Source organism: Urocampus carinirostris, chromosome 2, assembly GCF_059441175.1.
Source record: "Urocampus carinirostris isolate Australia breed hairy pipefish chromosome 2, RoL_Ucar_1.0, whole genome shotgun sequence".
NCBI classification, from domain to species: Eukaryota; Metazoa; Chordata; class Actinopteri; order Syngnathiformes; family Syngnathidae; genus Urocampus; species Urocampus carinirostris.
The window spans coordinates 54,492,253-54,514,962 of record NC_142350.1 but is presented as its reverse complement, the minus strand read 5'-3'; the positions used below and the strand labels follow the sequence as shown (position 1 = coordinate 54,514,962).

The 22,710-nt window shown below is 40.0% G+C and overlaps 1 protein-coding gene across 2 annotated transcripts; it reads left to right on the top strand.

Moving 5' to 3' along the window:
* The first annotated feature begins 105 nt into the window (after nucleotides 1-105).
* Nucleotides 106-21,662, top strand: pik3r4 (phosphoinositide-3-kinase, regulatory subunit 4). Of its 2 annotated transcripts, none has more exons than XM_088327145.1 (21): nucleotides 106-246; nucleotides 665-732; nucleotides 798-1,520; nucleotides 2,169-2,302; nucleotides 2,379-2,586; nucleotides 3,748-4,137; nucleotides 5,440-5,574; nucleotides 5,647-5,868; nucleotides 6,544-6,717; nucleotides 6,784-6,929; nucleotides 8,130-8,333; nucleotides 8,446-8,647; nucleotides 9,784-9,893; nucleotides 10,033-10,258; nucleotides 15,362-15,692; nucleotides 17,492-17,703; nucleotides 17,794-17,925; nucleotides 17,999-18,099; nucleotides 19,841-19,929; nucleotides 20,010-20,130; nucleotides 21,290-21,662. In XM_088327145.1, exons 3-21 carry the CDS (start codon nucleotides 803-805, stop codon nucleotides 21,458-21,460), a joined length of 4,026 nt encoding a protein of 1,341 aa, XP_088183271.1. In that variant the 5' UTR covers nucleotides 106-246; nucleotides 665-732; nucleotides 798-802; the 3' UTR covers nucleotides 21,461-21,662. The 2 variants fall into 2 exon arrangements, with proteins under 2 accessions (XP_088183271.1, XP_088183270.1); XM_088327144.1 differs by having other exon boundaries at nucleotides 6,784-6,932.
* Nucleotides 21,663-22,710: the final 1,048 nt, after the last annotated feature.

Here is a 22,710-nt window from a genome sequence, read left to right as displayed (position 1 = left end):
CCAATTTCACTATTTCCATTAATAGTGATGATTAAAATCCCCCTTTTTAATGTAGTTATATCACAATAATTCAGAATCGAATGATGCTGCACTCTGACCCGGAATCACAACAACAGCTGGTTGTGTTTTTAAACCAGTACTTTGCCTCATTTCTCATTTCCTGAAGAGGTTTTTTAATATTTTTTTTATTACTCAGTGACTTTAAAAGTACACTAGTAGGAACTACGTCAGTTTCGGCCTTCGTTGGTAATACATATTTTTCCCCATCACTTCCTGACATTTTTCCATCCGGAAGCTTTGGGTTGCTAATAATAGATAGCCGGCAAGCTAGCGGAATGCTAACGCGATGTCATATGACAGTTCTTTAGAATTTTAGCATTTGACGAGTATCTTAACACTGCTTATATTTACATACAGAATAATAAACACTGGTATTTGAATAATTAATGTTAATCGAACATAATTTTTAGTATGAAAAGTCTCATGATGATGTCAGATGGTAAACATTAGAAGAGTTACGCAAGTAAACTGCATGCAGGAAAAAACTAACAATAACTCGTCGTTAATACTTTTGTGGACTACTGTTATGTCACAAAGCTTGACTCTGAAACTACTCGTTGAATATCTAGCAATTGCACTTACACTGAGTTTTCTCGATTTCCAGTAGTGGGACGTCACACTGGAATATTGGTTCCCGAAATGCTCCCTAATTGCTGACTTAAAATAAAGAGGGTATGTAACTTTGCTTTGTACATGTTTGGCATACTTAAGACGAATTTTTCTCTTTCTTCTTGCAGAGGCGATGGGCAACCAGCTGGCGGGCATTGCCCCATCGCAGATCTTGTCGGTGGACAGCTACTTCTCAGATATCCATGATTATGAGTACGACAAGAGCTTGGGCAGTACGCGCTTCTTCAAGGTGGCACGTGCCAAGCACCGCGAGGGCATGCTGGTGGTCAAAGTGTTTGCCATCCAGGACCCGTCGCTGCCGCTCACCAGCTACAAGCAGGAACTTGAGGAGCTGAAGATCCGCCTGCATTCCTGTCATAACTGCCTACCCTTTCAGAAGACTTCATTGACTGAGAAAGCCGCCATTCTATTCCGTCAGTACGTGCGTGACAACCTATACGACCGTATCAGCACAAGGCCGTTCCTCAACAACGTCGAGAAGCGGTGGCTTGCCTTCCAGATCCTCACCGCCGTGGACCAGGCGCACAAAGCTGGCGTGCGGCATGGTGACATCAAGACAGAAAATGTGATGGTCACCAGCTGGAACTGGGTGCTGCTCAGCGACTTTGCAAGCTTCAAGCCTACCTACCTTCCCGAAGACAACCCCGCTGACTTCAACTACTTCTTTGACACTTCCCGTCGTCGCACTTGCTATATCGCACCAGAACGGTTTGTGGACGGCAGCATGTTCACTGCTGAGAGCGACCAGAACACGCCCCTGGTAGACCTTAGCAGCAGTAATCAGAGGAGCAGAGGAGAACTCAAGCAGGCTATGGACATTTTCTCTGCAGGTTGGCCTGTTTGACATTCAGACACAGAAGAACCTAAAATGGGTTGACAGCAGCAAAATACAGGGTGTTTCCAAAAATTTGAAATCTTTTGAGATATAAATATCACAGAAAGTACATGAAATTAAAAAGTAATAATGTAGAAAAATCATACAAGATTTATTCTTCCAAATCTGAATGAAAAAATTCAAAAGCATGTGTATTATGTGAGTGATTTCACGTATGCTCAATATGTGCACCACATAAGACACATCGTACATCAAGTTGGTAATCCAGCTGAAGCATATATTGCTTTACAGTCTCCAGCAGACTACAAATTTTTTTTTAATCTACTTGTGAGTTAGTACAGGTAAATACATTTATTTGTTGAAATAATTATTAATAATCCAAGGATATCACATTTTTGAAACACCCTTTCTAACGGTAGGCGGGAACAAAACTTTTTCATGTTTGTTCATGCTAGTTTTATTTTAAAATAACATTATGATAACCTACATGTAAAAAAATCACTACTAACTGACAGATATCTTTTGATACTGGCCTCAGGGGAGAAATATATATTTTTGAAACAATTTGAATCATGAAGCACAAGAATTCTCAACCTTTTGGTGAGAAGCTGTGGCAGGAAAACAACATCTTTGTCTTTTACAGGCTGTGTGATCGCTGAGCTGTTCACAGAGGGCATCCCACTGTTTGATCTGTCCCAGCTGCTAGCTTACCGCAAAGGCCAATTCCAGACAGAGCAAGTCCTGGAGAAGATCGAGGACAGCAGCATCCGAGAGCTGGTGAGGGCTGCGTCTCACCTATTGCCACAGTAGCTTGGACGATCTTCTCAATTGCAGCGTTTTTGCTGTCTCTCAGGTGGCTCAGATGGTACAGCGTGAACCGGAACGTCGCTTGGCAGCTGAGGATTACTTAAAGCAGCAGCGAGGAAAAGCCTTTCCGGAGATCTTCTACACATTTCTTCTGCCCTACATGGCACAGTTTGCCAAAGACACTTTCCATTCAGCTGACGAGAGAGTGCTTGTAATACGTAAGGACCTGGACAACATTTTGCACAACCTCAGAGGTAAATGTATGATCATTTTGCTTCTTTTTTTGCGTAACCTTACTGTTGTCTTACAGGGATTTGATTTGTCCCTCCTTTTTATTTCAAGTAACTCAAATGTGTAACTCTTATTTGCCCCTTTTCTGTAATTTCTCAATCTTAAGGTATTTTAATTGTTCCCTTGACAAGAACCTAAGCAAAATAAACACCACTCCAGTAAGCATTTATCTTTGAGGCTATTAGCCGTCACTGGCAATGAATGAAGTTAAAACCATAGTTTTCAATCGGTGCATAGGGCTGTCACGAATATGACAAATTTATTTAATTGCAAATATATTTTATATTGTCGAATATTTTTCACATTCGCGGTTTCCGTCTTTTTTCCATACATACCGCCTTTTACTTTGTACCAATCTTTGTTTTAAAGCCTAAGAACTTGAAGCGAAGCAAAGATACATTTATTTACTCTGCTGCTGTATTTACTTGGTGTGTGTGTGTTGAACTTAAGAGTATTTTTTTTCCTCATTGGTGCAATTCATGTTTGCATTTTGTTCAATTTTGCACTTTATTACTGAAAAGTTGAGTCAAAGATCTTGCGACCTGTTGTCTCAGCTGTGCATTGCTCCTCAAAATGATTGATGATACTTAACAGGTTTAAATTATCTATACGAACCTAACTGTTATAATTTGGTTTATATTTACATTTATTAAAATCAGTAAGCTCACTTATTTTTAGTTTTTTAATATGATAAAGTATATGGCTATCTTGTATGTTTTATTCAAAGGGATTTTCTCGGAAGTCGTTTTTGTCTTAAGCCATTGATTTTTTTCCCCCCCTTTTGTTTAGCCACCAATTTGCCTGTTTTTAAATAGAAAATAAAGATTGTTTGATATCTTTTTTAACTCATTTTCTCACATATTGTTGGCCAAACTAATAACTAAACTTTCTATAATTCCTGTTTTCAACTGTGGTAAATTGGTCATTTTAACTTTCTTACTGAATTGCAAACATTTTAGACAGTTTAGATGGTTACTAGTCAAACTAATTCAACCAATTATTATACTCTTAAAAAAAAGAACGTTTTTTTGCAGCTCGTTTTTATTTACCCACAATTGATGTTGCCCGTGTGTGAGCGTTCCTCAGCAAAAAGTATAAAATGTATTGACTGATCCTTAATTCAGGCTCCCTAAGTGCCTCCCAGGATGCAGGCGAGGGCACTGTGAATGCCAAGGAGCAGCAAGGCTTGATGGTACTGACATCTGTCATCACCTCCTGCTTGCAAACATTGCACTCGTGTGACTCCAAACTGGCGGCACTGGAGCTGATCCTCCATTTGGCGCCGCGTCTGGGTGTGGACATCCTGCTGGACCGCATTACGCCATATCTGTTGCACTTCTGCAATGACCCCGTGCCCCGTGTACGGGCCCAGGCCGTGCGCACCCTCACTAAGGTGCTAGCACTGGTCAAGGAGGTGCCACGTAATGACGTTAATATCTACCCGGAGTATATCTTGCCGGGCATCGCCCACCTAGCACAGGATGATGCCACCATCGTCAGGTTAGCGTACGCAGGTAAGCAGTTATCTGTTGCAGGAGTTTCAACCAAATTTTGCCCGGCGTTGATTCGGGCTCCATCGATTAGTTAAAATTGTCGACAAAAATGGATATTAAAAATATTTGACAGTTAATTTCTTTCTCGACTATTGACGTCTGATACGTTTTCCATCAGAGTGAGAACTCTCCATGAAAATAATCTCTGCTGAGATTTTCTCATGCGCAATAGCGTCTGTCTCAAGCATTAACATAAACATACAGAAATGGTGGCGTCAATATGAAAGTGTACCAAGACTTTTAAAGTTTGGGAGCATTTTAACCTGGATACGGTGAATAAAAAGACTACTTGCAGAGTTTGCAAAGCAGACCCCGTGTATGATGACAGTAGCTCGGTGACACAGGAACACAGAGGTGGCCAACCCAGTCCTCGAGATCCGCATGTCCTGCATGTCTTTGCTTGTTAGCAAGCTGTGTAGGAGCTTAATAATGATCCAGGTGGATTGAATCCCCTGCATTGGAGCAGATAAACTCCAAAGCATGCAGGACACGCAGTTCCCGAGGCCAACCCTGCATTAACATTTAAAGACCACGTCAGACAGTTGAACGAAAACGAAAAACGAAATTAAGTCTGACTCACCTCGGTAGAATTCCAAGTAACGTTCAGGCCAAAATGGTTTTAATAACATACATTGTTTTATAAGCGTATATTTCGCTATAAAAGAGAGCTTGAGCGTTATGCCAGACTGTGCCTGACAATGGTATTCAAAATGAAATGCATGTAGTCTGAAGAACAAACATCAGTTTTTAAAACGTTAAAAACGACAAACCACAGTTGTTAAAACCATTTATTTACAACTGTTGAGAATAGTTTTTTTACAGACTTTGCAGTTGACTTCTGAATACACATAATAATGTTTTATTTACTGATCTGCTGCCACTGAGCCTATTCTTTGTTTGATACAAATGATTACTTGATTTTGATTTAGTAATTATTTGCCTGTCCCTAAATGACATGGGTTTATTAATGGTTTTGTCTCTAATGACCGAGCGCTGTACCTAATTAGTTTTAGATTCTGCAGACTCCTACAAAAAATAAATAAAAATGCACTATGTTCAATAAACAGATGCATTTTTCATAGTACCAATTGTTCATTTGTGTATTATCATTTCCCACATTAAATCAACTCCGTGCTTGATTAAGAAAAAAAAATATATCCGTTTATTTGACTAATCGTTTAAATAGTGGGTGACTAGTCAACTCTTAAAATAATTGTAAATTGCCGCCCTAGCCTCGATAGAAGTTGTTTTTGTGTATGTCAGAAAACGTGGCGCACCTTGCAGAAAGCGCACTCCGCTTCCTGGAGTTGGTGCAGGAGAACAATATAAGCACAGAGCACGACGCCAGTGGCGAGGAGGTCGAGGAAACGCTGCACACCAATGACAACTATGACTCAGGTTGGTGCATGTTAAACACTTGTTTTTTTTTTATCAAAGCTCTGGAAATTAATACCTAACTGGCTCGTGCAGAGCTTCAGGCGCTCCACGAGATGGTGCAGCAAAAAGTGGTGACGCTACTGAGCGACTCTGAGAACGTGGTGAAGCAGTCGCTGATGGAGAACGGCATCACGCGACTCTGCGTCTTTTTCGGTCGTCAGAAGGCCAATGATGTGCTGCTCTCGCATATGATCACCTTCCTTAATGACAAAAACGACTGGCATTTGCGTGGCGCCTTCTTTGACAGCATTGTCGGTAAGAAAAAAAAAACGCATGAGTTATGAAGTCGAGACATTTTTTGAAAATCCTGCAAGTTTTGTTTGGCCGGCTTATCATAAGATACAAGCCATTACAAATAGGAAAACAGTCAGTTTTTATCTGAAAACATGAGAAAAGTGTATCAAGTAGGGATTAAAAAAAGTGGAATGAAACAGACTGGACTTCTAAGAAAAATAATAAGTTTAGTCACATTCCAACATGGCGATAAAAACGAAAATGTCTCTGAATCAGATTATCTTAACTACCAACTAGAGTTGATCCACAGCTGGAATTTTTGAATTCTCGTGAACTGAGAAACTCTCGGCCATCTTTTAAATTTGTTTTATTTTTGCTACTCGGACTACTGGCTGGGCCACTTGGGAGTAGGTTTTGGGCCGCATGACCCATGGAACTCTCAATAAAAAGGACTGCTTTTGGTGGTATTCTCAATATTTTTGGGGAATATTTTTTTGTCATAACTGTCACCTTAACATAACTATTATAATTCACTGTGCCAAAAAGTTTAGTTATCTGTAACATCTCTGCTGAAGAAAAAGTTTTATTTGTGCATTGTTCTTATTATCAGAATATATAAAACTGTCCTAGAAACCAATCTACCTGCTTAGGAACCACACTAACTCTCACCCTTTCTTTGCGTATGACTGCTTAAAGGTGTGGCAGCGTACGTGGGATGGCAAAGCTCAGCCATTTTGAAGCCGCTACTCCAGCAAGGCCTTAGCGACACGGAAGAGTTCGTTATCTACAAAGCTCTCAATGCACTTACATGCATGTGCCAGCTGGGCCTGCTACAGAAGCCTCATATTTACGAGTTTGTTGCCGACATAGGTAAGATTATGTCCTTCTTTTAGACCACCTCAACTGACCGTTAATTTCTTGGAATATTGTCCGTAGCTCCGTTCCTTTGCCACCCCAACCTGTGGATCCGATATGGCGCTGTGGGCTTCATTACGGTGGTCGCCCAACACCTCAATGTGGCTGACGTCTACTGCAAGCTGATGCCGCACCTTAATCCCTTCCTCACACAGCCCATCATCCAGGTAGTTCTGTATCTATTCGTGTATAACGCTTACTCCTAATATTTGATTGGTATAAAATTCTGTTTTCACTTTTACCCAGCTCGAAGCATTGTAAGTGACAAATGTTGAGTAGGTCAGGCCATAATTAGAATCATTTATTGACACTGTAAACTAGTAAAAAAAGTTCAATTCCAATCACAGATCCCTTAACCACATGGGTCGTCTGGGCACCACTGAGGACACAATTCTGTACAGCCCTCCCTACTGTTGATGGTTCTTGACATGTTGTGGGTTGTGGCAAAATTGGCACCAGTCCATTCCTCAATGTTGTCGGCCTAGTTTTTTTTATCGCACCTTCATTCAGCTCATTCATGATGCTCGTGCAAGTGCGAATATTTCTTAGAAGAGCTCGGATGAACTCTTCCTTTTTTATCCTTTTTGGGTTTGCGTTTGGAGTTACTGCAAACAGGACTTTTCTTACTTTCACGTAATCAAAATAAATAAATAAATAAACTCACAGGTGGTCACTCTCTAACTGTGGTTGGCGGCTGGCCTGGGTAAAACTCTTTTGGTTGCCCACCCGAAGAGACTTTGTCCTTTGCTCCTTGCTAGCTGCTTGCTCCTGGCTCGTTTCTGGCTGGGTCTGAACTTTGGTTTCTTGTTAAGTGGGACTTCTTGCCTCTTCACTGGCTTCAAAATAACTAAATTCCGGGCTGTCTGTCTCATATCCCCCACTTCTCTGGCTAGCCTTCTGGGGGTTTTCAAGGCAACCTGGAAGGTAATTTGTTTTACAATTTGAGATAACATCAAACCCCACATTCACACCCATTGCCATATCAGACAATTCAATCATTGTAAACAGTTGAAGTAAAGCATATTAATCAGTGCACATGTTCTGACATTCTTTCATCATTTTCTGACATTTAAAACAGGTGATATTTCAATGATAAGTTTTTTTGTGTTAATCTTGGTCTGGTGGTTAAGATTCAAAGCTCTCAACGCCGCGTCCCGGATTCGATTAATGTTTTGTGATTGTGGTTAGCTATGTTTTTTGAATGATCAATCATTCCATAAATATGGTAATCCACTACCTTAAAACCTCATGTGTAATTCGCACCCAAATTTGAGTTATTCTATAGGTAGAAAAAAACAAGTACGAAATGTTCCTCATCAGTTTTGTCCTCTTCGTCCTCTGCCCACTTGTGGCAACAACCATATCAGATTGATAAGGAGCTGGTCCTTCTGAGCGTCCTGAAAGAGCCGCTGAGTCGCTCCATATTTGACTACGCGCTGCGCTCCAAAGACATCGGCAGCCTCTTTCGACACCTGTTACTGCGACAGAGGAAGCGTGCTGGCTCCATCCCAGAGTGCCCAGCGCCCGAAGACCCCGCCATTGCTCAGCTACTGAAAAAGTTGCTGTCACAGGTGAACGCCAAAGCTAGAATAAATTGAAATGTATCCTACAAAGTGTAACCATAGTATAACTTCATGGTATTTTGCTGATTATTTTTTTAGCATGTTTTTTGTTTCTATGTAGGGAATGACGGAGGCCGAGGAAGACAAGTTGCTGGCTCTCAGAGACTTCATGCTCAAATCCAACAAAGCCAAAGCCAATATGGGAGAGCAGATACATCTGGGCGAGGCGACCCAAAACGGTGTGGTTGACCTTGCTGTATTGGGCATCACTGGACGCCAGGTAGACCTTGCCAAGCCCAAAGCTGAGGTGGAGGACAAGCGAGGTGAGTGACTTACTAGTATCATTTTTTTCAGAACTGATACTGATTATTATGTAGGAGGCCCATAACCAATATTTAAACTCAGTATTCATTTGTCATAATCATAATGCTGGCATTTTTTGAATAATGTAATATTCAACACTTCAGGTTAGAGGTCAACATTTCTATTATGAAAGTGATAAACACATTGGTTCAAATATTAAATATTAAATATAATTTTCTTTATATATATATATATATATGGAGAAAAAAAACTTTTAGGGAATTTCTAAGGTCAGTAGCATGTTTCAAAAAGTCAAATGGTAAAAAGCCAACAAACATTTCTCCAAAGGTCAGTAAGCATAATTGAATTAAAGTCTTTTCCACACCCAAAACCCCCAAATTTGCAAGAAATTTACAAAAATGCCTCACAATCCGCTGTGCCTTATAGACTGCAAAATACAATCAATGATAATGCATAATTACAATGAATTGATATTATGGTAACCATCTATGAATTGATTAGTTCATTTTGGGTGTGAATTCACATTTAATGTTTGTTTATATTCTGTGAAAAACGTTTTTTAAATTCTCTCACATTTCCTTCATGCAACACCAGCTCTAGTAGTTTTGATTTCATATCTGGTGCGCTTTATATATAGAAATGTATACACAGGACTAATTTTGAGGGGTTTGCCTTATAAAATTGGCACGCCTTACAACCTGCAAAATACAGAAAATTGGAAATGCATATTCACAATGAAATGCGGTAACCATTCATGTAAGAATCAATTCTTTTTGTGTTTAAATCAAATTTCAAGTTAGTTTATGTTCTACGAAATAAGTTTTTCTACAATTCATTTCTGCAATCCTACCTCCTAAAGTACTTTTAATTCCATGGGCCCTACAGTCCGGTGCAACCTTATGTATGGAATTATTCCACACAATGGATGTTATCTGAAGGTGCGTCTCATTATCAAGTGCGCAAAAAGGTTTGCAAAATATGGTAAATGAAAGTGCAGGGAGCACTCGTAATCAGCAGCATATCTTGTAAGAAATTAAGTTTCCAATTGAGAACAGAGACAAGAGAGAAGCTGACTTCTACCAAAGTTTAACTTGTCAATTGTAGTTCATCTTTGCTGTAACTTTCTCCTGGCCAGCGAGGAAGCACACCAAGCAAGATTCCATCATGAACGAGGAATGGAAGAGCATGTTCGGATCTCAGGAGCCTGCAGCTTCTACTATCGTCGCCAACCCGCAGGCTAGCACGGTGGGACTGGAACACGTGGAAATCTTTCATTTTTTGTGATTTAGTTTTTTTTAATATTATCGCAGAGAAAGTTACTTGTATCTGTTGATGAAATAGTCCCTAACTTACCTCCTAGATGCATTTGTTTTATCATTTGCAGGTGCCTGACGGGCCATCAAACCAGTCCAGAAAGAACGCGGCGGCTCAGTTGTCGGTGGCTACACAGCAGTCTGTAACTAGTGGCTTGTCCTACCAGCGCCGCCTCAATACTTGCAAGGTGGAGCTGCAGCAGCTCGTGCAGCAGAAACGTGACCAGTGCAGCGCAGAACGTATGGCCAAGCATATGATGGAAAGCGCAGAGTGGGAGAGTCGCCCGCCGCCACCAGGTAACTTCTATGCTGCTTTGCCATACTCCCGACCATCTTTTCCAGTTTTGATCAGCTATGAACCTTTTTAAAAATAGTCAAATGACCACATATTTCAGGATACAAGCCGCTCCTTTTTTGCTACATTTTGAACACTGCGGCCTTAAATACGATGACTTATTCTTTATTTTTTTGTGGTGGCTTCAAGAATATTAGTGAGATGCTCTTTTCCACAACACACATGCTCCAAATACAAAACACCGTGCTGAAGTCTGGAAACAGTTATTATGCTCGTCCATGTTTTGCCAGCATTTTTTATAAAATTCATAACAGGAGCAAAGCAGGATCTCTGACAGTACTTTATTCAATATTTAAATAAGACTCACGATATTTCAACTTTTTCACCCACAAAATATTTCCACAAATCATACATCCGATTTAAACAGCAGTGGAAGTTTCCTCTAGTTCCTTGTATATGCTTGAAATTGTTATCATTTTTCTCAGCATGTCTGCTTAAAAATGACACCGACACGCTTCTCTGGTGGTTTCGCTGTGCCATTGCAATTCTTCTTCCCCCATTGTAATGGCAGCTGGCATTAGTTTGTATTGTATTGTGTTTTATGAAGCATCACCCCTTAGAGGGCAGGAGCAACAGGTCACTATGAAATACGTAGAATTGCAAGGAATATGTATCAATTATGGACATTCATTATCGGCAATAGAAAAAAATTAAGGTAAATTGCTAAATTATACTGGCAAGAACTTCCTACATATTACTACATATTACTAACTCATTTTTACCCAACCCCTAAATGGGGAGAGATTTGTCTCAAAAATATTTTCACATGTCTTGTTTAGATCCACAAATATATTCACAATATAATCAAAATCTATCTATCTATCCACCTTGGTCATATCCCTCAAGAGGGGTGACTGACAGCAAGACAAACACATACAATAACAAAGAAAATAAAAGGGAAAAAACAAAAAAAAAGCAAAAAAGCACACACACAAATTTTTGGACCATGGCCAACCCAATTGCCCAAACACCCAAACAAGTTAGGCACCTCGGCATCTAAGTCGGTCCCTCCAGATGAAATGGGACACCAGCAAGCGGCCGTGTCACTCGGGTCAGGGTGACACAACACACTCTTCTGTTCAACAGCAGGGCCCGATAATCAAAATCTAAAAATAATATATCTTGATAAATGCACACAAGATTCAAAATCACATATGTAAATCAAATATATACAGGGATCAGAATTTTCCGCGGATCCGCGGATTTCCGCTGTTTTTGAACCCCAAAGGTCATTCCCGTAAATCGTCTAAATTCGATGAGAAAATATTTTGGGGGGGTGAGGTATGATACGTGACTGTTTAATCACCCCAAGTTAGCAGTTAGAGATCGCGAGAAAAATCGACTCCTACCATTGGTCGATAGGTTCGCTGATAACCAATCAGCGGAGCTTTTGTTCAGAGCATTGGCTTTCTCAAACATGGCGCTCCTTCCGATCTTTTCAAACGGTGAAATGAGTGTTTGAAAAAGTAAATATGAAAATACTAAGAAAAGAAGACGAGGCTTTTGTCTCCGAGATTGATAAAGGAATCAAGAATAAATTTAAGTGGTCATGGCTGGAGAAGACTGTCACAGTAAACGTTAAAATCGGCGCAAAGATCGAGGAAGTTACAGAAACTTTGAGCCAGTTCATCGCAAAGTGTGATGTTCCAGGGAAAGCAAAGTGTCTATACTGTGTCGATCTGATCAATTATGGTACGCGAGGTTGTGTGGCACTGATCGATCATGCTAAAATGAACAAGCACAAAGCAAAAATAGCTTGCCGGCGATCAAATTATGCACTCGGATCCGCATTTAAAATCGGCAGTGAAACTAACCGTAACACCACCGGTTCAACATTATTGGCCGTTCCAAATCCTTCCACTTCAAATACTAGCAGCAGTCAACCACTGGTTCCCCTGTGTGACAGAATATCCCAATCTGAGGTATTTATAAATCTATTTATTTTTGAAATGATTTTATCTTTTGTGTTTATACAATATTTGGAACAGGATAAACAAAATTTATGACATGTATTTTCTTTAAGCATGTTCAGTTTGTGCATTCTATTTTCAAATTAATGATGAATGGTTATTAATGTATATATTTTCATATATATTGTTGATTAGTAGCTAAATACAAGGTCCATCTTCATCATCAAAACACAACAACAATGGTGATGGTTGTAACATTGTAATCCTCCAGTTGTTTTAAACATCTTAAAACTGAAAAAAATACATGGTTTCTGTTTTGTTGGATTTAATTCATTCTAGTGCAATTTTCACATAGCAAATAAGATAAATGCTGTTGGCTTCAGGGGGGCTTCGCCCCCATGAGCCCCCCACCGGGCTCCGCCCTGGACCTGGCCGGGGCCAGCGGCCCCTGAACCCTGGCTATTTCAGCTGAAAATGAAAATCTCCATTCTGATCCCTGTATATATTTGTGGCCCTGCTAAATTAATGATTCGCACTGGATTTCTTATTCTAAGGGTACTGGAGAAATAGAAAATTTGGTTTTTGAAGTCCTTTATTAGTTCTTAAATTTGGCCATTGAAAGAGGTGTACCCATCCAGAATCAGGAAATATAGAGCTCACCTTTTGCATGGTGCAGACCTCATTCAGGATTTCTTTCAGCGCAGTACTAAATATGTGCTCAGTTTTGTAATAGCCATCTTGAATGATCATGTGATCCCATAATCTGTAACGTAAACAACTCGAAGCAAAACTGAAAACGACACAGCTAAAAGTGTGCACCAGGTGTGTTGGTTGGTTGGTTCCCCTTAAATACTGGGAACATAGGGGCACCCATTCATGTCCTGTGTCTAAGTACAGCCTGGTACTTGCCCGTAGCTCTCCAGGCCAACATGTGCTGGGCTTAAATGTAAGAAATAGACGTGAATGAGTTCATTTTTATGGCCGTTTGAGACTACGGCTTAAAATCCGGGCGGCTTGTACAAAGAGTTTTTTTCCCCTAAACTTTAGCATGCAACTTTGAATCAGATGCTCTGTAGTTGAGAATATATATATAAAAGATATACAGTGCTGTGAAAAACTATTTTCCCACTTCCCGAATTCTGAGGTTTTTTTTGCATATGTGTCACTTAAAGGTTTCAGATCATGAAAACAATTATAATATCACACAGAGACAACCCAAGGAAACAATAAGTGAAATTAACATTTCAAAACTGGATTTTGTAAGGCAAAATAAATCAAAAGCTATCTGTCCCAAGGCTTATCTAGATCTATGTGAAAAAATAAGTGACTAATAATGAAGTAATTAAGGCCATGCTGGCCTCAGTTAAGGCCAGTGTTAATGAGTCCACTAAAAGAAAGACGCTGGCCAAAATGGGAGAGTTCCCAGGCGTAAACCACTGCTGTCACAAATAACACAAAAAAAAGCATAAAAACAAAATGAAAGTTGTGGAGTGGCCAAGTCATAATCCGGATCCAAATCCAATTGAGATGCTGTGGTGTGAACTTAAACTGGCAGTTCATGCCTAAAACCCCCGAATATGGCAGATTTGTAACAATTTGCAGAAGAGTGAGCCAAAATTCCTCCAAAGCGTTGTAAAAGACTCATTACAAATTATCGTAAACATTTGATTACTGTCATCGCTAAGAAATGTGGCCCATTTATACTGTATTACAAAAATTAGACTCCAGAAACCACGGTACACGGATCCCTTAACCCCTAGGGTTGTCGGGGTACCACTTCCTGTGATGTGTCTTGGGCAAGTACAGCCTGGTGGCACCCATCCCTTTCCAGGCTGTTTTTTTTGTGGTGGTAGGAGTTTAAATACTACTACAGAAATAGCAACAAATACAACTCCGGTAGCACTACATAAATACCACAAAAATTCTAAAGAAATGATACAAAAAGACTACTACAGTAATACTACAAAAATATGACTACAGAAATACCACAAAGCACCAACAAAGTAATAGTTAAATGGTATATGGAATGTATCTATATAGCGCTTTTTAAGTCGCTAAAGACCTCCCAAAGCGCTTCTCAATGTGCTTCAAATTTACCCATTTACACACCAATGGCCCTTACAGCTGTGGAAGGCGCCTACCTGCTCCTCGGGGGCTTTAAGGGTTTAGTGTCTTGTCCAAGGACACTTTGAAATTTAACAGCATTTTTTTTTTCATTTTCTTGGGGTGGCTTCCGTGTGATATCAAAATCGGTTTGATTATCTGAAATCTTTGTGAACAATTCAGGAAAGGGGAAAAAGTTATTCACACTATACAGTGTCTGATATTCATGACAAAATGTTACCAGGGCAGACAACTCTGAAAAGTTGCCTGCCCAGCCATAAAGTTGCCTGCCCCATTTTTCACAACTTGAAACGCAATAAGACGACTAATCGTAAAAAAAAAACATTGTTGCAAAGTATTAAGGGTTGATAATAAGAGTATATAACAGAACAACACTTTAAAATTAAGTTTATTATAAATCTACTTATAACATTCATTGCATGTCTATGACATCGCTGTTTTCCATCTGCCATCCGTATGTACCTGTATTTACTCATCTTCATTCATGCAATGTTTGCGTTGCGTCGTCTGCTACAAGCCACGTGAACTCCTCTTTCCACGATGGTTTTAATGTAGCGCCATAAATTTTGCTTCTTTTGAATAATTCTTCTGGGGCTGAGGTTTTGGCTTGATTCCTAACCGCTTGTCCATTTTTTTTGTGTTCTTTGTGCGTCTACTTTGGAAAATGATATGCCAATGGACGACCTTATAACGGTCAGGAGAGTCCAGAAGGACGAAGTTATTCGATGCAGGCTTCTGATTGGCTGCCGAGTGTGCAAATTGCCAAACAAACCGAAATTTCCAAACCGAACAAAGATTTCGAAATCGGAATGAAGCAAACGTTTGATTTGGGGGAAAAAAAAAAGCGAAAGATTTTTTTTTTCTTGAAAAAATTGACGGCCACCTAGGCAGAGACGTTTTGTAAGTTGTACGCCCGACGTAAAAAATGCCCACCCCGGCAGACGTTATTTCAGACACTGCTATTTACCAGAAAGATCAAAACATTTCTCAACAGCGTATCTGGCATTTCAGGTTGGCACCCAAAAGGGCTACTTGTGGCCCACCTCCACGAGCACAAAGCAGCCGTCAACCGTATCCGCGTGTCGGACGAGCACGCCATCTTCGCCACGGCCTCCAATGACGGCACGGTCAAAGTGTGGGACAGTCAAAAGATGGAGGGCAAAACCACCACCACCCGCTCGGTGCTGACATATTCCCGCATCGGCGGCCACGCCAAAACGTTGACCTTCTGCCAGGGCTCGCACTACTTGGCCGTGGCGTCCGATAACGGCGCCATCCAGTTGCTGGCCGTCGAAGCCAACAAACCGCCAAAATCGCCTAAAGTGCACCCATTCCAGACCAGGTCAGCCCAAATGTTACAGTAACTATATAATATAAGATTTGATTCACATATTTTATTTGTACTTGGTAATTACTGTAGAAAACTTTAACATAAAGACGACATTTTAGCTAACATTCATTTTTCAAATAATAAATGAACTAAAGGAATAAACAATAATTGAGTAATTTAATTTGTAATATCTACATTTTCCTTTATTTTTATTTACGTAATTAGTATTTAAGAAATGTATACTCACGTAAGGCACAGCAAAGACATTTTGTGTTTTTCCAATGATCATTATATACAAGGTGATAATGAACTCAAAATCAACAAATTTGATAAACAATTGACAAAACGGGAGGAAAAAAGGCTCACAGGAAAAAGACGCTGCTTTTTTGGTCCCATCCTTTTTGACAATCGAAACACTTTTCAAGTCATAAAATCAGATTTTTATAATGAGGCATTATATGTAATAAATCACAAAAAACAAAATTGTGTAGTATATTGTTTAGATTTTAATAAACGGATCTAGTTTATTTTATTTTCAGTAACTCTCTCACTCCTCTCGCCTTGCAATCTTCCTCTTATTCTGGATCTTGTCTCAATTTAGCCTTAGATTAGTTTATATAACAAAAAAGTGGAAAAATAAAAATGTTTATCTTGAGCCGATAAATCCAGTCTAGCTGGTCTTCAGTCAGTAGTTTCCATTTTGACGTTAAGGACATTGAACTTGTTGTGGAACTTGTTGTAGAGGTCTGCTTTCAGCTTGATCAAGGCATTTTCGAGTGGTTGTCCCTTCTGAGAGGCCGTTGGCCAGGATAGCATCTCAGCGTCGAAGACCTCAGTTGTGCTAGTCTGATTTCTGAGCAGTCAGTCAGACATTCTACTCAGCTGTTTAAACAAACTACACATAAATATGCCGACAAAAGTTGCTCCAATGAGCATGAGAATCAGCAAATAGACGTCCTGTGTTAAACACAGGCTTTTCCAATTACATCAGGAATTGAGACTATAGCCACTTGGGTATGTTCCCTTTGGGCAAAGTTTTTCATGTTTTTCAGCTCTTTTAGTAGAATTTATTCCGTCTATTGCACTGAATGCCCATTTAACAATTCCATTTTGGCAACAGTTTTAAGGCAAGGGATTGCAAGGCAGGAGCAGGTGAATATTTACATCAATTAAAAAAAAACCCTCAGAAATATTGTTTAATTTAATCTCTTTGATTGAGCCGTTGCATCCCGACTCGGTTTTCTTCTTCTTAAATCCAGGATGCAGGTAGTTTTTTGTGAGAAGAACATAGTGTTAGGCTGTTGTCTCTCTTTTTTTTCTCCTTAGCAAAAATATCATTTTACACTGACATAGGACTGAGGTTTGGGGTTGGTATTGGTGGGGGTCAAATCATAACCAATGGAATGCTCTTCCCCCTGAGATTCGATCTGCAACCTGGAAATGTTTAAATCTAATCTTAAAACACACTTCTATTCTATAGCATACGAATAACCTATATTTTATGTTGACAATATCTGTTTATTATTTGTTATTGCAAAGTCCGTTGCAGCCTGGTCATCCTGGTAGAGGGATTACCTCATGTGCAGTCCCTTCCCAAGGTTTATTCATTTTCCTCATGTTGAGGTTTTTGAGTTTTTCCTTGCCCTCATGTAGGTTTTAGATCAGGGGATTGTGTCATAATAGTCTCTGGTTAGCAATAATCTGTGGTCTGTGCAACCCTTTGAGACTCTTTGTGATTAAGGGCTACACAAATAAACATGACTTGACTTGACTATTCTTTGGAGCATTTACATTGTGGCGCTTGACTGCAGGTCTCTGGACCTAAAGGAGGACGGCTGTGCAGTGGACATCCACCATTTTAACTCTGGCGCTCAGGCCGTGCTGGCGTACGCCACCGTCAACGGTTCGCTGGTGGGCTGGGACCTACGCTCTAACACAAACGCTTGGACTCTACGTCACGACCTTCGCTTGGGACTCATCACTTCTTTTAGCGTGGACATGCACCAGTGCTGGCTCTGCCTCGGTAAGCACGGCACAGATAAAAAAAATCATCCCATACGTACTACATGACTAGTATAGTTATCGTCCTGGTCATGCTGTGTTCTCTCTGCAGGTACGAGCAGCGGCACCATGGCCTGCTGGGATATGCGTTTCCAGCTGCCCATCTCCAACCACACGCACCCCGCACGGGCACGTGTCCGACGACTGCTCATGCATCCGCTCTACCAGTCGTCCGTCATTGCCGGTGGGCGGGCCCTTTCTCGTGTCTTTTATCCGATTTTGTGGAAATCCTTGTAACTCGACCGGCTTGTGTGCAGCTGTGCAGGGCAACAACGAGGTGTCCATTTGGGACATGGAGACCGGGGATCGGAAGTTCACGCTGTGGGCCAGTTCGGCACCGCCGCTCTCAGAGATGCAGGTGAGATGTGTTGCTTGAATTAACGGAAATTCCCGAATCGCAGTTTGTACTTTAGAATGATGGAAAGGTTCCAACTTTAGAAGAAAATATGGAAAATTCAAGATTCATTCATAAGAATTAAATCTTGTAAATTTACCGATGCTTTTATTCTGACATATTCAGAATTTTGGTTCATCAGCTTTAGCAAACTGTCATCCTTTATTAAAGAAAAAAAATGTCTGTATTTTGGTCATTTCTCAAGTGTTCCTTTAAAACCATTTTGTGGTGTATCATTGCCAAAGACCTACTGCATTTTCTGGACTATAAGGCGTACCTGATGATAAGGATATTGTTTTCATCTATAAAGTGCACGAGAGCATCTAAAAAACATAATTAAATATATGTAGTTTGTGGAACATTAATATTAGAACATCTTGTCAAGTCATATTTATTTGTATAGCCCTTAATCACTAGAGGTCTTAAATGGCGGTACAGACTATTTATACACCACCCCCGGATCTAAAACCTACATGAGGGCAAGGAAAAACTCAAAACCCCAGCATGAGGAAATACAGAAATCTTGAAAAAGGGCCGTGTAAAGCAGGGAGCTTTTGACTACCTTTGAAATTTATTTTTGTCATAACCCGCACTTCTAGTATAAAAGTGATCCTTGTCCATTTGAATTATGCATTCGTGAATCAAACAACTTTGTTCTGCTCCTCAATTCAGCGCAGAATATTTTTGATTAAATCTAAAAAACTGCTTAATTCCAGCACTTGTTTCACAACCCAGATGGGCAAAGGGAAACAAAACATTCTCTTACACATGGCAGACAAGACAGGCTCAATTTAAGTTTCAATTGAGAGGATATAAAGAACCAAATATTGTTTTAAACACACCAAGTTTCTAATTTTCCACCAAGCCCTGGTATGTCTTGTGTTCAAGTTTTACTTGACTGAAGTGGGGATGCCAAACATCTTGATATATAACAATATTGTGATCAAATTGTAGATTTTGAACAACAATTAACTGCAAAGTAAAAAAAGGCAACTATTCGAATTTACTAAATGTTCCTGAACGCATCATTAGCGTGCAACAGTGCTGCTTATAGGCACACACGTAAGAAGTTCACAAAACTGCAGGCTCTTGCCAATTCAGCAAAATGAGTGCTACATTTAAGGAGAAATAAAAAACAGACAAAAAGGAAATTGCGATTGTCTCACAAATAAGGTGCAGTTTTGAATATCTGGGGTTTTTAGGTGAGGCTTTTAGTCTGAAAAATACAGGGTTATTAAGATTTTTGACCTGAGACCTACCTTATTATTACTGGTTAACCATTGCATTGGGCTAAGGGTTTGAAATGCATTCCCAAGATGACAACTTATTGTGTTTTTATTATGTTTTTACTACCATATTGTTATGTTATCGTCAGGTTGTAATAATCAAAAGTAGGGTTTAAATGGGCTCGGTGTAACACTTAAATATCTGCCTACTTTTAAGATGGTGTCCGCACTTTAAAATGTTTTACTTGCTGACGCCATCTTCTGGCCGAAATCATTATTGCAGCCTCTGTCGAGCTGCTTGTATGGCCTTCCGAGATTGCTCAAATAAAGACTTTTTTTCCCCATCTTTTGGGGGGTTTGGGTTGGCATTTGGACTGTATTTCTCAATTTGACCATTTTTATCCTCGAATAAAAGAAAACTCTACTATTCCTATTTGTTGAATTTGATAAATGAATCATATGCGGATTTCATTCTGCAGCCGTCGCCTCACAGCGTGCACGGGATCTACTGCAGTCTGGTCGACGGCAATTCTCTCCTGCTGACCGCCGGCTCTGACATGAGGATCAGGTCTGATGAGAAGTTGAAGTCAAAAGTTGAAGTTATGAAACACACATTCAACCAAAGCGTTGTGAATTTGTGTGGTGCAGGTTCTGGGATCTGGCGTACCCGGAGAGATCGTACATTGTGGCGGGCGGTGCCAATGATGCATTGCACTGTCCGTCTGTCTTGTACAGCAGAAAGATCATCGAAGGCACAGAGGTGGTGCAGGTAAGCATTAATGCGTATGTGAAATAAATTATGTCATTAATGGCTCTGTTTCAGCTGCACTGTTTTCAGCTCTCACCCAAATCACCTTAGTCTCATGTTTGCCTATTGTGTGATCATTCAAGATAGCGACTACCACAGTGTCTGATAACCATGACCAAGATAAGCACATATTTACTATTGAATGAGAGATTAATGAAAGAAAACGCAAATGAGAGTTAGGTGGCGTAAAATGTTAGCCCTACATTTCTAAATAGCGCCAGTGTTGTTGTAATTACTGGTAGCCAACTGACCAAATTGCTTTTGTTTTTCATCGTTCCTCAAGAATTAAAGGACACTTCAGCGACCTGACAATGACTCCGATGATACAGAAAGAGAGCTGTAGCTTTTTTCATTTCTGCTGTTCAATTGAAATGTATAAGTTAATTTATTAACTATTTTTATTACAGTGTGTATTTTATGTAGCACTATTTAAATACTCTTTATCAACATGTTACATTGGGTATTTATGTATTATATTCCTTTTACTTTATTATAGTTTTATTTTTAACACAAGGATACTGCTGGAAGTGTGAATTTCCCTACGGGGATGAATAAAGTATCCATCTATCTCTCTATCTAATGTCTTGTTTGTAGGTGACAAAATTGAAATATCGTGAGTGCGTTGTAATTATTGAGTAAAGACTGCAAACCCTCCCGTTTTGGTCTGTGTTATATGAACAATGTTAGCACTCCCAAAGCTCTGAACCTAAAGTCTCCCCCGGTCAGCGTCATTTTTATGCAAACTTGTTCTGAAACATGGACACAATTTCAAGCATTTACAAGCATTCAACCCAAATTCAAGCACTTTCCAATCCTTGAAAACACAACATTCTTTTATCTATACATTTATATTGTTTCTCAGTTTTATTACGCCGGCAACTGCGGACAGCAAAGTAAGAATTTTATTGTGTAGAAAATCGTGCTTCTTTACTGTGCATATGACAATAAACACTTTGAATCTTGAATTAGAATTTAAGCATTTTCAAATATTTGAAGCACACGGTCTGTTTTTGTGAGGTATATCTAAAATGTGTACTTTTTTATTTAGTTGCTTCTAAAACCGAATGACAGAAGTTGGCCCCCCAAAATCCCTCAAGTATCCTTTTGCCCGTCTTTCCAGGAGATCCACAGCAAGCAGAAAAGCGGCGCTTCCGACGACTCGCCGCGCCGGGGACCCGAATCGCTTCCCGTCGGCCATCACGACATCATCACCGACGTGGCCACCTTCCAGACCACGCAAGGCTTCATCGTCACCTCGTCCAGGGACGGCGTCATCAAAGTCTGGAAGTGATGCTGAAAACTTAACAAACTCGCTGGTTTCTATGGAAACGGGCAAAGACGCTCATCATTTCCCCTTAAGTACCCGTCTCGGTGAGCTCAAAAAGTCCATGTCACCGAGACATCAAAACCTGTACATATTGTTTTATAATTTGATCGCGTGATGCTGAACAAATCATGTGAATTGCGCACGATCAATAAACGGCCATGTCATAGTTGTGGTAGTGCTCCTTGTTCTTTCAGAATTAGGGGTGGGGGTGTAGCATGCCAAAATTAACCTACACAAGGAAAGCCAAGCGCTGTGGCCATCTCACTAACTTATTTGCGGTATACGTTTTATCATCCCCGACGAACCTTTGTTACTCACACATGGCAATTCCTTTCCCAGAAGCATTCCAGAACATCTCATCTTGGCAGGGCTCAATACAATTTTTTCCTCAGATGCGATTAAGATATTAAATTGGTCGCACATTACTGTTAGTGACAGTATGTAAAAGCCAGTAGACCTTAAAGTACTGTGTTTAACACAAACTGCATTGTGCGACCTGAGATACAGTTTTCACATGTTATTTTATTTTGGCGTGTCACACTACAACAGTTATTTATACAATAAACCTCAGCAATATCACAGGTTATTGATTTTCAGTCTCGGAAAAGATGATGTAAAATTTTTATATTTAGTGCCTCCTGGTGGTAGAAAACGTTAATTATTCAAAAAGAACAAAATTGATTTAAAATAAAGCAAAAATACATGACATATTTTACAAACATCAGGAAATTTGCATTTATTTGACATAATCATAATGGCCCGGTATTGCCGGGGCTTGGGGTTGCTGGGCATCGTACTTGAGCGAGGTTGTTGGGACAGTGGTTTGTTGAAAAAGCGCCAGGGAGTGCCAAAAACCAGTATGACCGCATGTAGCTCCAGAGCCGCTTGTTCGAGAAAGCAGGTGTTTATCGATTTTGTTGGTATTTATTGGGGTGCCTTGACACGCAACTTAGCTAAAGACACTCCCAGAGACCTAAAGTACTACTGTGTACATTTTCACAAAAATCAGTTCAGCCGTTTTAAAGCCAATAAGCCACATACGAACACTCACACATGCACGCAAATCAGGATTCATATCTGCGGCTGCATCGGCTCGCTACAACGGGTCAGGTGTATCGACATTTCGTTCTGTGTACATTGTTACAAAGAATGACAATACAAAGGAAATTATTATTATTATTATTATTATAGTCTAGAGAACATGAGCCTCACTA

Coding starts and splice junctions, on each gene's coding strand:
- pik3r4 (XM_088327144.1), top strand. CDS start 803: ATGGGCAACCAGCTGGCGGGCATTGCCCCATCGCAGATCTTGTCGGTG. Junction 9,894..10,032: donor CCAACCCGCAGGCTAGCACG/GTGGGACTGGAA, acceptor TATCATTTGCAG/GTGCCTGACGGGCCATCAAA. Junction 10,259..15,361: donor GAGTCGCCCGCCGCCACCAG/GTAACTTCTATG, acceptor CTGGCATTTCAG/GTTGGCACCCAAAAGGGCTA.